The sequence below is a fragment of the Vicia villosa genome, linkage group LG2, assembly GCF_029867415.1.
Source record: "Vicia villosa cultivar HV-30 ecotype Madison, WI linkage group LG2, Vvil1.0, whole genome shotgun sequence".
In the NCBI taxonomy this organism is placed as follows: domain Eukaryota; kingdom Viridiplantae; phylum Streptophyta; class Magnoliopsida; order Fabales; family Fabaceae; genus Vicia; species Vicia villosa.
Window position 1 is genome coordinate 84,929,266 of NC_081181.1, and position 17,679 is coordinate 84,946,944.

Consider the following 17,679-nt stretch of genomic DNA (forward strand, 5'->3'; position numbering starts at 1 on the left):
TCCATTTACTTCTTGCCATTTACATTTCTGTATCTTTACTTTAATGTCATTTACTTTCGAATTACTTTCATGTCATTTATTTTCAAAGTCTTTAACGTTTCTGCATTCTAAGATTCTTTACGTTTTAACAGTCCTTTTAGTTTCATATGTTATGTTACTTATCTTTTCATTAAAATCATACTTACATATAACAAAGTGATTATCAAGATTACTTGTTCTTTAATCGAACAACGCTTATTGAAGAAGACGAATCATGAATATGGTTCAAATGAACATTGATAACAATCTTTTTGACTATGTGTCCTAGGATCAATCTAGTCGATCCTGCGAGTAACCAAATCATATTTATTATAGTTTGGAAGACTAGCGGTTGTTTACCGGAAATCACCGTAAACAGTGAACTGGAATCAAAACAGCATCACGACCTCTAAATGGATGAATATCTTATAATAATCTTTGTAAACAACATAAACAGAAACACATGCACATACCTCATTCGAAGAGGATACCTTCTTTCCCGTGACATGTTGTTCTTCAAACTTAACACCGAACCCTGCGTTTCTTACAGCAACAATACCTAACACAGACTTATGAAGACACAACGTTTCCCTTGATTGCCAACACGTTTGAAACTTATGAAGTCCAACGTTACTTTTATTTGTAATTGCAACGTTATGTAACAATAATAATAATAGGATTCTTTTGTGGGCCTATTAATCCTATTAGGTCCACCAATAAAATTATGTAATCTCCACCAAGGCTACCATCTAAGGCCCAATGAATTCTAATGTCCTATTAACTTACATATTTTAACCAACAATAAGGTCCAACATATATTTTTAACCTATTTCAAACATTTAACCTTATTATATAAACTTACCCATATCTATTAAACTTTCCTATCCTATTTAATTTCCCTAAAACCCAATGCGCAAGACCGACGGGTACCCGTGCGAACGCACGGGTCAGACACTAGTTATATATAAAAAAGCGAACACTCCGATACCCTTTACTCCGATACTCTTTAGTTTAGTTTGCACATCAAATTTATATTTTATATTATTTTAAAATAAATTAAAATAAAAATATAACTTTAAAAGTACTGGTACTTAATTTTTTTTTTAAGACTATGTACAATGGTTTAGTTATTTAACACTCTACTTTTTCACTTTTTATGTTCCACATCATCTTCTCTCTCTTCCACCTCATCATTCAACACACATTCAAAATAAATATAAAAATTGATTTACTAAAAAATAATTTACATTAAATAATTATTATGAAATAAAAAATCTAAACATACACAACAACCAATAATATTTTGTCACATACTTTAGGTGGCCCCCACTCTTTTCTTATTCAACATGTTGAAAGTATTCAACACCAATTAATCCACATCACATTAAACAATGATTCAACACACCATTGTAGCTATTCAACTATTGAATAAATTATTCAATACCCCATTGTAAATGGTCTAATAGGTACTTAACTTAAACTTATGAGTATCAAAGAAAAAAAAAAAAACTATTTGTGCCTGACCGCAATGTGAATTATGGCCGGTATCACATTGCTTCATCACCTACACGAATTAGGGTTTTGACAGTTTGAAATTTCCTCGCAATCATCATTTTCAATGGAAGATAGCATTAGTTCCCTACCAGATGAAGTCATATCTCACCTTCTTTCACTCCTTCCAACCAAACTCGTTGCCACAACAAGCATCCTTTCAAAAAGATGGAACCCATTATGGCTCTCAGTTCCCACTCTCAACTTCGACGACAAAACCTCTCAAAACATCGAATCCTTTCTCAAGTTCGTCTCCTCCGCATTACTCTCACGAGACATTACTTTACCCATTCAATCCTTCCACCTCAAATGTGTAAACGCTTCTAAGCGCCGCCACTCACTCGACATCAACGCTTTCTTCGACGCAGTTGCGCAGCGAAGAGTCCAGAACGTCAGTCTTAGACTCACCATTAGGGTTAACGTACCTCCTAGCCTTTTCACTTGTAGAACCCTTGTTGTTCTTCATTTGAGAAAGATAAAAGTTAACCACCTTTCTAAACTGGATGTTGATTTTCCACTCCTCAAAACTCTCAGTTTATCTTACATTAACTTCGAACGTATCGATTATCTTCCTGTGCTTCTATATGGATGTCCCGTCCTAGAGGAATTCCGTACAAAATGGTTAGGTGTACGTAGTAGGGATAAGGCAGTTCCTCAAGAGGTTATAATGAAAGATTATCCAACTTTACCAAAATTGCCGTATCTGATGTGTATGATTCATTGGCCAAACGGCCAGGTTCTGAGAGGAGAACTAGTAAGAACATTGTTGGTGTCATTAGAGATTATTTCTTTCTACTTAGCACCGACATCTTTACTGACACTTTGAGATTACGCTATTAAGTTTGTGTTGCCGTGTCAGTGTCGATGCTTCCTATATTTCTTCATTTATTATGTTTTTCTATGATAAAAGAAATTAAGGTTGATATCTAACTTTGATGAATCACAACAGGACTCACATTGCTGCAGCTATCCTATTCTTTACAATGTAATATACATGGAGGTAATCCTTAAGCATAGATATCTTAAGGAGGAGTGGGTGTGGTTGCTAGAAAGGCTGGATTATTTTCCCAACCTTCGAAATCTTACCATTATCGAGGTTTTGTACTGTCTACCAATCTCTTTTTGTTTTTACTTCATTTTTTGTTTACCTATTTTATCTTATAAAAAGTATGTGAATGACTGACAGGACAATGAGAATGGAGAGGAAATTGTGTATAATTGGAGGGAACGAACATCTATTCCGGAATGTCTTTCAGTACATCTTAGAACATGTTTGATTAAACAATTTACATACACAGAATGTGGTCTTCAATTTGCTGAATATATTTTGAAGAATTCAAAAGTACTGGACACAATGTCAATCAAGAGTGCTTCTTTCATAAATGAAAATGTCAAGCACCAAATGTTAACGATATTAGCTTCGGAGGAAAGAGCCTCGGCAACATGTAAACTTTTATTTGATTGATGAAAGTTTGGGCATAATTGCGGTATAGTTCTCATATGTCTATACACTTGTTATATTTTGTTTTAAAGACATTGCCATTGTTTCACTTTGACTCATTTAGATATTTAAATATATTCACTTTTATGTAATTAATTGATGCTAGATTCTTTCAAATTTCAAATTTCTAAGCTTATTGATGATTGTGTTATACTTAGGTTATAAAAATATAGAAACAATGTTGGTCATTAGACAGTGATGGATAAGTTTATATCCCCAAATCAACCAGCTTTTCTTATGGGGGAAGGTTGCTGGTTGAGGGAGTGATGGGTGTCACTGAGGTGGTCGACATGGCCAAGAGAACTAAGAGAGCTTGTCTCATTCTTAAGGTGGATTTTGACAAAGTGTATGGTTCAGTTAGTTGGAATTTTCTAATTTTCTGCATTATATGCTTATTAGATTTGCGTTTAGTTAGATGTGGAGTTAAGACTATTCTTAGAGGGTTCGAGGTGGCCTTTGGCTCCGAGTTCATTTCTCATATCTTTGTTACTTGTAAGTTACCTTTGTTTGTGTGGTATAGAGTTTTTAGTGGTTGAGGTAGTAGGTAGTTATTCCTAATGAACTTAGGGTCTGTTTTGAGTTTCTCTCTGTCTCTCTCTAGGGGGCAGGATTAAGTATAGGGGTGGGTGTATTTTAATTTGGCGTGCCGTTGTATGGTTCATTTGAAAAGCCCGAAATGATGTAATATTTAAGGGAGTCACAGGTTCAGTGAAAGAGAGTAAGAGATGGAGGAGAATAGTACTTTCTTGACTTGGAATTGGTTTTGGGCAAAAGATAGGTGAACTATTGCACCTTCAAGGAATGAATTTAGAACCCTATTCTTTACTTGCACCTATCAAGGGTTGGGTGTTTTCCTTAGTTTTGAGGTAGATTTTGACCGTCTTTGGTGTGTTTTAGATAGAGATTTGATTTGTTCGAACGTATTGATTATCTTGCCATGCTTCTATATGTATATCCCATTCTAGAGGAATTGCTTACAGAATGTTTAGGTGTACGTTATAGGGATACAGCAATTCCTTACCAAATTTGGTGAATCTGATCTGCATGATTCATTGGCCAAATTTTCTGGTTCTGCATGGGAGAACTAGTAAGAACATTGTTGGTGTCATCATATAGAGATTATTTCTTAATCTATGATGCTTTTCTATGATAAATGAAATTAAGGTTCATATCTAACTTTTGTGAATCTCAACAGGACTCACATTGAGGTAATCAATAAGCATGGTGATCTTAAGGAGCAGTGGTGTGTTTGCTGGAAAGGCTGAATTATTGTTCGAAGTTTTAGAATCTTACCATTATCGAGGTTTTGTACTGTCTACCATTCTCTTTTGTTTTTACTTCACCATTTTTGTTTACCTATTTTATCTTATGAAAAGTATGTGAATGGTTAACATGACAATGGGAACGAAGAGGAAATTGTGTATAATTGGAGGGAACCCACATCTATTCCGGAATTTCTTTCAACACAGCTTAGAACATGTTTGATTAAATAATTTACATGCACAGAATGTGGTCTTCAATTTGCTAAATATATTTTGAAGAATTCAAAAGTACTGGGCACAATGTCAATCAAGAGTGCTTCTTTCAGAAATGCAAATGTCGAGCACAAAATGTTAATGAAATTAGCTTCTGAGAGAAGAGCCGGCCTTGCCAACTTTTAAACTTTTATTTGATCGATGAAAGTTAGACATAATTATATTAGGTTTTATAGACATTGCCAATGTTTCGCTTTGACTCATTTTGATTTTAAATATATTGATTTTATGTAATTAGTTGATGCTAGATTCTTTCAACTTTTTAATTTCTAAGGTTATTTTTTATAAGCCAAAGAACTTGTATTAAAGATGAACACAAGGGGTGCTCAACTCTCAGTACAAGAAAACTCAAGCTAAATGAAAATAAACTAAAACAGAGCCTCAAACTTAAAGAACAAGTCATATGGCCGGGTCAACTACCCAGTCCTCCCATTTGTGACTAGCAGAATGATGATGTCTTACTTGATACCATTTCTATTTTCGCAATTTGATTTTACCAAAAGTATCCCACTTGCTCAACATTCCATCTTTGAATAGGATGTCCTTCCTGCATAACCAGAGCCACCAGCAAACTGCAGACCAGAATTAGCAGAAGAATTAGTCATGGAATATTGAACTGATTAAAGAGCAGAACTTTGCTATATGATTATACATTGGTTCAGCCGCCTCCATTTCAGGGATTCCGGTCCACGCACACGTGCTTTGTCACCTCTGCAAAAACAAGATTATGTCTGCCTTCGAGAATGCCTCAGCTTCGCAAGTAGCTGTTTTGTTGGCAACTGATTTAACAATAATCTCCAACAGAAAACTTAAAATATTACTCGGAATTTTATACTTCCAAATCAATTGATAGTTTGGTAGTTTGGGCTCAGTTGGAGAGTATGTATGAGAACCAACACTAATACCATTCTCATTGTATTTGAGGTTTTAAAACATTATTTTGGTAAAAAAAATCTTGAAAGTTTTAAATTTTTTAGCATTATATTAATTGTTTAGATTTTTTAAAAAAAAATTATAAGAAGAATTTTGAATTTTCAAAAGAATTTTTAACATGTTATAATAATTGAGAAGATTATTATTATTATTATTATTATTATTATTATTATTATTATTATTATTATTATTATTATTATTATTATTATTATGGTCTGACCCGAGCAGATCCAATGAACATAATTCAAAGCCCAAGTCCAATTGAGCATGTGCTCTCCGTTGACCGTTGGAACTTCACCTCATGTGCCCCGCGAAGTGGACACTTAATAGCAGGAAATCCGGTCAATATTCCATTCTGAACCAGGGACAAACCTAAACTTAACTTGTGTAGACAAAGTCCCCACTAAATGTTTCAAACCCACCATGTATATATGTTATTATATACGTATTTGTTTTCCATGTATATATGTTATTATATACGTATTTGTTTTACATGCATATTTGTCCATATCTGTAGTTGTCATATTTAGTTGTAAATGTGTAGATGTTTAAAGAGGATGATTTATTGTTTTGATAATATAATAGAAGAATGTGTGATGGAATTTCCCTCTAAAGTTAAGTTAAATATGAATATGATATTTAGGTTATAAATTGTTTCTAAAAAATTAATAATTATAGTTGATTTTAATAATAAAAATACTAAAACACTAGTATTTACTATATTTACTACATCTAATGGAGTAAAATTAAATTAAGGTATATTAATAAAAATAAAATTAATGATGTATTTATAATTTGATGTGATAATCATTTTTAAGATAAAAAATGTCAATTTATCTTTTTTATGAACAAAATGATATTTTTATATCTTAAAATTTTATTTTGTTATATTTTTAATTATAAAACCTTATATGTGAGTTTTGCCCTACTACATAATATTTCTGCGACCGTCCCTGCTCTGAATACGGGTGGTTCAAATAGGACGTGAGTCATTTGCTGACTCTGCTCTACATTGTGGCATTCTGACAGTTTCCTCCGTTTTGGGCCTCCAACGATCCAACCCAAAATGAAGAAATTTTGACTCCGCGTTGGGGGCTATAAATATCCTATTTCATTAGAGGGTCAGGTAACTTCATTCATTCTCACTCTTACCTTGTACTTTCACTCTGATTACTCTCTCTTTTCACTTTGGCATCGGAATACCTTGCAGGTACACCCCCCATTCATTCCAAGTCCATTGAAGACCATTGACGATCTAGTTTGATCAGGTACGATCAATTATTATTATTATTTAAAAATATCTATCTCAATGTAAAATTTAGGAAAATTACATTTTTTGGTCCCGTACCTTATGTTAACCTCAAGGTTCATTTTCTTCCTTTAATTTAAAAAGGGTTCATATTGGTCCCTTATCTTTCAAAACGTTTCATTTTAGTCTCTTTTATCAAATTAGAGACGGAAAAATTTAGAAATCGGTCACTAAATTCATCGCTAATTAGACAAAAATACAACTTAAGGGACCAATATGAGCTCTTTTTAAGTTAAGGGACCAAAATAAAATTTGAGATTAACATACATGACCAAAAAGAGTATTTTGTCTAAAATTTAAAATAGTAATACTAATTATTGGAAAAAAAATTTTAAATAATTATGTTTTAAAAAAAAATCATGTTTTCAGATTATTTATCAAAATGTCTAGGTTTGGGACACCGGAAATGTGAATGCGTCAAATGAAATGGCGCATAAGTGTGTTTTAGAGGTGTATGCGCCAATCGATTTGGCTAGCCCTAATTCTCTATATGTTTGCGCCAAATGGAATGACTCATTAGGATTTTTTTTTCCTTTTAGCCAAACCATTTGGCGTCTAAGCCCAATGGTATTTTTTTTAATTTTCTTTTTTAGTTTTTATAATTAACATTTAGAAACACCTATTTTGACATCCGGTAATCGAAATCGAAACAACGGGTCTATATAAAAAAATCGGAAATAACAAATTTCATTAAAAGGAAATGGTACATCGACAACAACTGATTAAAGAAAACATAACAAAATGCATAATGGTGTCCATCGCCAAGATAACCATCTGTTCCGCACGAAGGTCTTGTTATCGGACGTCTAGCGCGGTCGTTGACGCCGTCGCGAAGCCTGTTCCCTTCCTTGGCTTGTTCTTATTTAACCCCTTGGACCCATTTTATGATCTTTGTAATGCCCAATTATTTAATTAATTATTTTACGATGTGTTTGTGAATTATTTGGTATAATTATGGGATTATTTAGTGTTAAACTATGTTATTAATTAATTATTAGTAATAATATAATGAGATTATTAGCATTTGGGCCTAACATATAGTTAGTAGTAGCATTAGTGGGGGTGTGAGATTAAGCCTATTAGTAGCATTAAAAGTTAGTAAGAATAATAAAACAAAAGAAAATTAGGAAAAATATATTAGAATTGGCATTGTGTGAAAGAATGTAGAAGCGGAAGAGAAGAGAAAGCTAGGGCAATCCCATTGGAAGCTTAGGGCAACCTTCAATCCAAGGTAAGGATGGGGTTCCTACATTATAAGGGTTTGTATGCTGATAGCTTATGGTGGGTATTAGATTACATGCTCTTGTATCCATGTTTGTATGAAAAATTGGGCTTTTGGGTGTGTTTATGATATTATGAATGTTGTGTGATTTTCTGCAAAATTGGATAAAATTGCTCATAATGTTGATATAGATTATGTTGAGATGATGGGTATAATGTATGTGTGTTTTATAGAGTCAATTGGCACTGTTTTTGTTTGGAAAAATTGGAATTTTTGGGTGTAAAGGGGTGATTCCCGTAGCAGTAGAAAACAACAGTAACCATACAAACAAGAGAAAACAATAAGCATGGCAACAAAACCCGTACCTGCGTGTACCCACCCGAACCCACCCCAAAGTTGACGGGAAAACCCGTTTTGACTAGGTTTAAATTCGGGATTGGATTTTCCCCGATTATAAAATATGGGGACGGGTCAAGTAATGGGGGCACCAGTACCCACTCTGAACCCGTCTCCGAATCCGCCCCGTTTATTTCTTGTGTATATTATTATATATTTTTAAAATTTTAAAATATTAAATATGTGACAAAAGTTTTGATATTTTGATTTGTATTTATTATTTAAAATATTTGAAATGTATGTATGAATTTTTTTGTAACTGTTTCATTTTATTATTTACAAAGTAATTTAATTTTGAAAAAATAAGTATTTCTATTAAAAAAAATTGATTTCACTAAATAGATAGTAACGGGGCGAAGATATCTGAACCTAATCCGAACCTGTTTGGGTCGGGTTTGAGTTTTAATTTTCTATCTCCATTTGGATTTAAGGCAGGAGATTGTTTAAAAATTCGAGTTTGAATTTGAAAAGCTATAACCGTCACGAACCCGCTCTGTTGCCGTCAGTAGAAAACCACGAGCATTTTTATCATAAAAAACTAGCAAAGGACCCGTGCGTTCGCACGGGTCACACAATGTCGATACAAATTTTAAATAAATTTTATTTAGTTATGGTTAAGAAATGTTTAAATAAATATGTACGAATTAAGAGAAAAAATATTTTAAATAATGATTGTCATATAAATATTAATTTAATTTATCATTTTATAGTAGTTGTCCGGATATACATAAAAACTATAGTTAAAAATATATGAGTAGATGATGTAGTAAACTTCACCAGACACATATATAAAATCGATTATCTAACCACGCATTCGCACGGGTCGCGCAATATCGTTATAAATTGTAAATAAATATAGTATAGTGATGATTAAGAAAATATAATTTTGTAGAGAAAATATATTTTAGTAGAAAAATATATTTTAGTAGAAAAAATAAAGAAAATATTTAAGTAGTCATCTATCAGTGTGTTAGCACGAGTTGTGCAATTTCTTTATAAATAGTAAATAAATATAGTATAGTAATGATTAAGAAAGAAATCTATATAAAAATATACAAATTAAGTAGTCTTGAGTCGTCGAAAATGTATATTTTAGTAGAAAATTAAATAAAATAATTAAGTAATTATCTACCAGTGCATTCCACGCAGGCCCGACCATTCCCCTGGTGCAGCATGTTGTTGCAGCACTGGCCCCCAATTTTTTAGGAGGCCCCAATATTACATGCTTAGTCACTTTTCTATATTTTATAATTTACAGTAATATCTGTTTTTCTTTTAGTAATAACATTGGATGCATACTAATAAAGTATCAAATATTTGTGAGTGCATCAAAACACTTATAATGAATTAAATACATAGATATTATTTTAAATATTGTGTGTTTAATTTTTTGAGAAAGCTAAAAATTGAGAAAAAGTGTATATTATTAAGACAAAAAAAGAAGAAAGACAAAGTATATATATAATTTAGTTTGATTTAGTTACAAAAACATAAGTTACTGTTTTAAATAAAAATAAATTAATTAGTAGGTATTCTTTAAACTCTAGAGTTGTAGAGTGAGACAAAATTTCTATAGAAAATATAAAATTCTATTAATTTTAATTTTTTATTACACTTTTCTTTTATCTTAATCATTAGAAAAACTAAGTTTTGTTTTATTTCAAAGCTCAATAATTAAACATTTTTTTTGTCATTTTCACTCCAACTTAATAATACATTAATTCAAAAAATAAATAAATTTAATTTATCTTTTTATCATCATTTTAAATAAAATATAACTCAAACAAATTAATAATATTTTATAAAGGGTTGACCTTAAATTCTGTGAGGTTCAATATTTTTTTCAATTAAAAAATAAATAGATTTTCAATTTAGTTTTTCAAAAATACGTGTAAAATCATAATTTATTTTTTAAGTATTTGTTATTTTATATATATTTTTAAAAAATAGGTATAAAATCATATTTTTAAAATTATATATTTTTAAATTTAACTCTATTTTATAAATAAGAACAGGGCCTCCAGTTTGATTGGGTCGGCCCTGATTCCACAGGTTGCACAACATTGTTATGAATAGTAAATAAATATAGTATAGTGATGATTAAGAAATACATATAAAATATATATAAATTAAGTAGTCTTGGTCGGGTGCAGTTACCGTGCATAGATAAATGCATAGATTATTATGGACCTTTGGATCAAATTCTAGACATCAATTATTATTACTCAATACTCAATACTCACCACTCAATACTCAATACTCAATACTGGATTAAAATAACATGATCCAATAACTTATGTAGGCTTATGCATGGTGCATAAGGAAAATCCTTATGCATATTAGCCAAAGCCGTCTTGGTCCATCTAAAATGCACATTTTAGTAGAAAAATATAATAATTAAGTTGTCATCTACCCGTGCGTTCACACAGGTCGCGTAATATCGTTATAAATAGTAAATAAATATAATATAGTGATGGTTACAAAATATATACAAATAAATTAGTCTCGGCCCGTTTAAAATGTATATTTAAGTAGAAAATATAAATAAAAAAAATTAAATTATCATCTACCCGTGTATTCACATGGATAGAGTAGTATGAAGATTAATAAATGACTCTTATGGTATTTGAAATAAAAATTTGAATGATAATGAAATTAAAATTAAAATTAAAACAATATATTAAAAATTAAAATTAAATATTTCTATACATATTAAAAGTCATAATTTTTTTGGTTAAACATTTTTTGAATAAAAGTCATAGTTATTTTCCTTGGTCATATAAAAAAAAACATGTAAGGCATTAATAATGATGAAGTCATTTAGTTTTGTTCATCCATTTTTTTTTAAAAAATTATAATTTTTTCCCTGGTCATATAAAAAAACGTGTAAGACAGTAATAAGGGTGAAGTCGTTTAACTTTAAAAAAAATACTTGATAGATGTTAATTTTCTTATTATAATATTAGAATCCAAAGCATACAAATAAATTGATATAGATTAAGGATAAAAAAATTGATAATTTTGTTGTAATAAATTAATGTGAAAAAAATTTATTTTAAAAATTACTAAGTTAATAATAATACTAACTTATTATTATTATTATTATTATTATTATTATTATTATTATTTTTATTATTAAATAGTAAAAGACAATAGTAATAAATATTTATTATTAACATTAATTGTTTTTTATTCAAATAAAGGATATTAATAGTATATCATTATTAGTCACTTTACTCCATTAAAATATCATAGTTGACCATAAATATATAAATAATTTTTTTTTTGAATTGTGAATAAGGAGGTTAATTGGTTACGATAATAAAAGTAATACTAAAAGTAATGGATTAATGTGGACTTGAAATATGGAGAGTCATGGTTGAAATATTGAAATACATTAATTAGAATACATAAATTAAAAATTAAATAAAAGATTATGTTTTTATTTGTAATACATTAGTTTAAAAAAAATGATAGAATAAACAGCGACATAAATTTTAGGTGAATTGGAACATAAATTGTGGATGAATTGGAAAAATTGGAATATAGAGAATTCTAAAATAAAATAATATATATGTATTGGAAACAATAAAGTAGAAATAAATCAAATTATTAATTGAAATCAAATAGGTTAAATAGGGTGATATTTCATACATATATTATTAAACTCACATTAATACTAATTCAAACTAATTATTTAATTATTTTTTATTAAATATATATATATATATATATATATATATATATATATATATATATATATATATATATATATATATATATATATAATAATAGTTTAATATTATGTAGAATACAATTACTTTAACATTAATATATTATTAATTTTAATTTAATATTGTTTTAAATTTTATAATAATATTAATATGATTTTATGAGTATTCAACAAAAAAAATACTGATTAATGGAATCAAAATTCAATTTCCGAAGAAGAATTTGTTATGATTTGTAGCATAGATCTATGTAAAGACAATGACAACTGTTTATTGGGAATTGACTCAGTGCATTAACTTCTCCACTATTTTATATTATCAATTGTTATTTTCACCATGATGAATACTAATAACATAGAATATATCATAGAGTATAGGGTATAAATAACATAGGTAAAAGTGAATTGAAAGCATTGCTAAAATATTAATTTTAATCCACTTCAGTCAATTATCTTTATCTCTATATGTAGTAGAAAGTAACTAATGAAAGAGTGCATAGTAAATATAAAGTAATTGAAGAGTCACATATAAATTATTATTAAATAAATAAATAAAATAAAATATAATTATTAATTATAAAAAAATAATTAAAAAGAAATTTAAGTAGTCTGAGTTTGAGTGATTAATTATTTATTTATCAATTGTGTGATTAATTTCTTCTCAATTCAAATTTAATAGTCATAGCTGGCCAAAGACTCTTGTCTATAATTATATAGTACTACCATGTTTAAAATAAAAAACATTAAAAAAATACATAGAATTAAAAGGAATAATTATCATTTAATAGAATAAATAAGGAATGAATGTAATAGAAGGAAATATTATTTTGCATCGGTAACATAAGAACTAAGAACTTGCAAAGCGTGCCCGTTTCTTGTTTCTCCAATAAACTCAACACAGGAACACCACAACTCTAATACTTATCATAATGCCATTGAAATATCCTCATGCTCCCCTACTATGCATGCCTATACCGCCAATAAACAAAATAAAAATTAGTCATTCAACTTAAATATTGTCAATTCATTCAACCATTTCATCAAATATGTATCAAACATTTTGTTCATAACTTATGTGCAAGAATCAGATCCAATGTCTACTACTCAAGTAACCTGATTTAAATGATATCAACAATGAACCTTATGTCACCAAAATAAAGAAAGTGATAAAAAGGACAAACTTCAAATAAAGATTAGATCTTGTTCTCACATTACTTTTGGTTTTGAATGATGAACAATTACAAAAACTACAATGTCATGAAACCAATTAAAATAACTAAAACGAAATAATCAACAACACAATTAAATAGAAGTTTGAATTAATTGATAAGTGTACTTGATGAAGCATGAATACTGATAATGGTGGTTTATGTGAAGGAATGCTACATAGAAGTCAAAATCAGCGGTGGCAGAGAGAGGATGAAAATTTAAGGTTAAAATAGATTTGCTTTTGTTTCCTTCTCTTTGCAAACTTGAAACAAAACAATGGTGTATTTTATGGGTTTTAAGCAAAGAAGGAGCAGTCAAGGTCAAGATTTACTGTGTGAGAGAGGAAGAAGAAAAGAAAATTATTCATAATTGGAGACCATTGGCGGATCTTGTTGTTTTTTACGGTCACCAGTGGCGGCGAAAATGGAAGTTTGAAAAGCAATGCATTTGGATCTGGTAAGAGAAACAACTATTGGTATGAAAAGATGCGAAGAAGAGAAAATGGAAGAAGCCAGAGAAATAGAAGAGAAAATGAGTCTGCCTTTAGGAAATAAAATATGTGGAGAATGAATTAATCTCTTCATGAGAAATAAAATATGTGGAGAATGAATTAATCTCTTCATGAGGGTTCTTCTGATAGAGATTACATTTTATGTGCATTGGAAAAATGTTGAACCTTTACAACTTCTGAGAGAGATAATGAGAAGAAACCTTGAAATTTGGTTATGCAGATGAAACGTGAGGGAGAGCCACCATAAATGCATTGGAATTAGAAGTTTTTTTGAAAAAATCTTATCACGTGATTGGAAGTTATAATTCGCCTTAATAGATGTTCCAATGCAGGCATAGAATGTAGTGCATCTTTTTCATATTCCAATAAAAAAGATTTGCATTAAATTAGTTGTTGGAATGTAATGATTATTAGTTGTGTAATTACTCTCAGGGGTATGTAAAACCATCTTAAATTGATCGTGATTAGGGTAATTAAGGGAATTTGGTGGTAATTGATTTTTATATATTAAAGTAGATAGATATTTGTACTTTGAAAGAAACACTGTAAAAAAAAATTAAAAAATCGTGTTGGTATGTGGTTTACGAGGCATAAGAACAACCATTCTCCCATCCACTATTTCTTACTCATCATGAATCTTCTCCCTCAAGATTTCCACCTTTAAACAAGAGAATTTCACATGCTTCAAAGCTTTCACAAAAGCCGCATGCATAACAAACTAATTAAACTCCACAACTTTCAGACATTTTTTTAGTTAGGTGAATCGTTTAAGATTGCATCTCATGCAGATTGTACATAGCCATCTTCAAACCACCACGGTCTTCATTCACATAAGTATACTAATGGAAATATGCATTTCTCTTTTTAAAATCCAATGTATTACTCCCTCCGTCCCAAAATAAGTGTCGTTTAAGGTTTTTCCACACAGATTAAGAAAAATAATAAATTTGTGAATAAAACTATCAATTTTACTAAACTGCCCTCATGAGTAACTTATTTAAGTAATCAAAGTATGACACACTTGCAGAGTAATTATTGCAATAAAAAAAATTGAAAAATCATTTCACAAAACTCACGCAAGAACACTCTAGAAAAACATTGAAAACACATTAAGAAATTAATCCCGCCAACTTTATTACCGCCTTGCCAAAATTTTATTTTCTATCACCGCCAAAAATTTGAAATCTTTTCCTCTTGATTGAATCCTATAAATATTAGTGCATTTATATATCAGTATTCATAATACATATTTATAGGATATAATAGAGAATGGCATTTAGAGAAATAGATCTAAATGTTATTCCTAGTGAATTTGACATTGACATAAATCAAAGTTCTTCAGTTTCATTAGTTTAGAATTTTTCATCAAATTATTTTCCTTTCAATCTTAATGATGAGATATTATTGGAGGATGAAACACAAATGGGTGAAATATTACCCAAGTCTCATTTAAATACCGGTATGTTAATTTTTTTATATATTTTTCTTATATATTTTTATTGATGTTTTATTAATTATTGAGCCATGCATTGTGATGTTAATGAAAGTTCAGATGCTCACACACCTCCATCAAACTCCTTTTCTTTTGATTTAAATGAGGATTTGTTTGTGGAAGAAGATATACATATGGAAGGTGTATTGCATGAATCAAATTTAAATACTGGTATGTATAAATTATTTTAATTGTGAAATTAATATATTTTTTATTTTTATATGTTTCTCCTTATTTTACAATTTTATATTTTTTATTAGAGTTAAATGGTGACATTAATCAAAGTCAAGCTCATGCAACATCCAATATTTCTTTATCAAGTAATCTATCTTGTGACAATGGTACGTTTTTATAACAATATTTACTTAGTAAACTTACTAATATTATTATATTTATTGCAAGAAAACTAAAAAATATTATCAAATTTGCAGATGAAAATATCATGGATGAAGTCACAAATTTAGAATTGTCAGAAGCATCAACAAACACTCATTCTAAAAAAAAGTTGTCTAATGATGTAAGAAAGGCCATATACGAGTCTCTTTTGGAAAAAAGTGTTGAAAAAAATTTGAAAAAAGGGGTGACTAAATTTGTGGCATCACAATTTTCAGTAACCATGCATACTGTTCAACGCATTTGGAAACGAGGAAAAGAAAATTGTGTATATGGTGATGTATCCCATAGAATGAAAAAAAATTGTGGTCGAAAAAAAATTCAACTTGATGTTGATCAAATTCGTGGAATTCCTTTGTCTCAAAGAACGATTATTAGATGTCTTTCTCATGCATTAAATATGAGTAAGACCACAATACATCGACGTCTAAAGTCGGGAGTCATGCGAAGACACTCAAATCCTATAAAACCTTTTCTAAATGAAGAGAACAAAAGAAGTAGATTGCGTTTTTGTATATCAATGCCTCAAAGTGCTAGTTTACCACATGATCCAATATTTTCAGGGATGTATAACATCATACATATCGATGAAAAGTGGTTTTATATGACAAAAAAGTCCGAGAACTACTACTTAGTACAAGATGAAGAAGATCCGATTCGCACTTGTAGAAGTAAAAATTTCATCGAAAAAGTAATGTTCTTAGCTGCAATAGCTCGTCCGAGATTTGATTCACAAGGAAATGAACTCTTTTCTGGAAAAATTGGTATATTTCCTTTTATCACACAAGAGCCATCTAAGAGGTCTAGTGTTAATAGAGTTGCAGGAACACTAGAGACCAAACCAATAACTTCAGTTAATAAACAAGTTATAAAGACCTTTTTGTTTGATAAAGTCTTAGCTACTATCAAAGCAAAATGGCCAAGAGAGGATTTAAGTCATCCAATATTTAGCCAACAAGACAATGCAAGAACTCACATTGATTGTAATGATGATGATTTTCGTAGAGTAGCTTCACAAGATGGTTTTGATATCCGAATGACGTGTCAGCCTCCAAATTCTCCAGATTTAAATATTTTAGATCTTGGATTTTTTAATGCTATTCAATCCTTGCAATATAAGGAGTCGCCTAAATCTATTGACGATCTTTTGAAAGCAGTTGAAAAATCATTTGAAGAACTTTCTGCGGTGAAATCAAATCATATATTTTTAAGTTTACAATCGTGCATGATTGAAATCATGAAAGCAAGGAGTTTCAATAAATATAAGATCCCGCATATGCAAAAAGAAATGTTAGAACGACAAGGAGAGTTGCCTATACAATTAAAATGTGATCCAAAATTAGTACAAGATGTTCTTAATTATTTAGGATAGTTATTTTATTACTTTAAATAAACTTGTCATTTGAGATGTTCTTAGCTGTATATAAACTTATGTACATGTATTTAAATTATGTATTTATTTATTTAACATATGTATTTTTAAACTTGTGTCTATTTAAGATTAAATTTAATATGAGATAATAGCTTAATATAAAACATAAAAGCTTTAAACTAAATACACATTATGATTATGGAGTAGTTATGTTTCCTACGTTTTCATCATTAGTCTGTATAGTTACTTTTCCAAGAAAAAAAAGCATGCAGTAGTATTGTTAAAGTTGAGGGCAAATTTGGAAGGAAAAAAAAGAATAACTCCTTGAAATCCAAAACGACACTTATTTTGCAACTTTTTAAATTTTCTTAAACGACTATCTTTTAGGCTTTGTTTGGATTGATGGAACCGGAAGGAGCGGAGCGGAATGGGATGGAATAAAATGGTATTCCATTGTTTGGATAATTTAAAAACGGATGGAACGGAGCGGAATAGAGTGGTATGGAT

The 17,679-nt window shown here is 29.7% G+C and overlaps 2 protein-coding genes across 2 annotated transcripts; both read left to right on the plus strand.

Annotated features, from left to right (window-relative positions):
* Window positions 1–1,558: 1,558 nt before the first annotated feature.
* Window positions 1,559–4,374, plus strand: LOC131646370 (FBD-associated F-box protein At5g56370-like). Its single transcript, XM_058916422.1, has 4 exons — window positions 1,559–2,323; window positions 2,519–2,665; window positions 2,756–3,056; window positions 4,266–4,374. Exons 1-3 carry the CDS (start codon window positions 1,637–1,639, stop codon window positions 3,032–3,034), a joined length of 1,113 nt encoding a protein of 370 aa, XP_058772405.1. The 5' UTR covers window positions 1,559–1,636; the 3' UTR covers window positions 3,035–3,056; window positions 4,266–4,374.
* An 11,065-nt stretch (window positions 4,375–15,439) lies between these two features.
* LOC131649505 (uncharacterized) lies at window positions 15,440–17,172 on the plus strand. The gene is made up of 3 exons (XM_058919267.1): window positions 15,440–15,578; window positions 15,668–15,748; window positions 15,839–17,172. Exons 1-3 carry the CDS (start codon window positions 15,440–15,442, stop codon window positions 17,170–17,172), a joined length of 1,554 nt encoding a protein of 517 aa, XP_058775250.1.
* Window positions 17,173–17,679: the final 507 nt, after the last annotated feature.

Excerpts from the sequence above, each read along its gene's own strand:
- LOC131646370 (XM_058916422.1), top strand. The coding sequence starts at position 1,637 with ATGGAAGATAGCATTAGTTCCCTACCAGATGAAGTCATATCTCACCTT. Across the intron at positions 2,324-2,518 it reads AGGTTCTGAGAGGAGAACTA|GACTCACATTGCTGCAGCTA; the intron begins GTAAGAACATTG and ends GAATCACAACAG. Across the intron at positions 2,666-2,755 it reads GAAATCTTACCATTATCGAG|GACAATGAGAATGGAGAGGA; the intron begins GTTTTGTACTGT and ends AATGACTGACAG.
- LOC131649505 (XM_058919267.1), top strand. The coding sequence starts at position 15,440 with ATGCATTGTGATGTTAATGAAAGTTCAGATGCTCACACACCTCCATCA. Across the intron at positions 15,579-15,667 it reads TGAATCAAATTTAAATACTG|AGTTAAATGGTGACATTAAT; the intron begins GTATGTATAAAT and ends ATTTTTTATTAG. Across the intron at positions 15,749-15,838 it reads TAATCTATCTTGTGACAATG|ATGAAAATATCATGGATGAA; the intron begins GTACGTTTTTAT and ends TCAAATTTGCAG.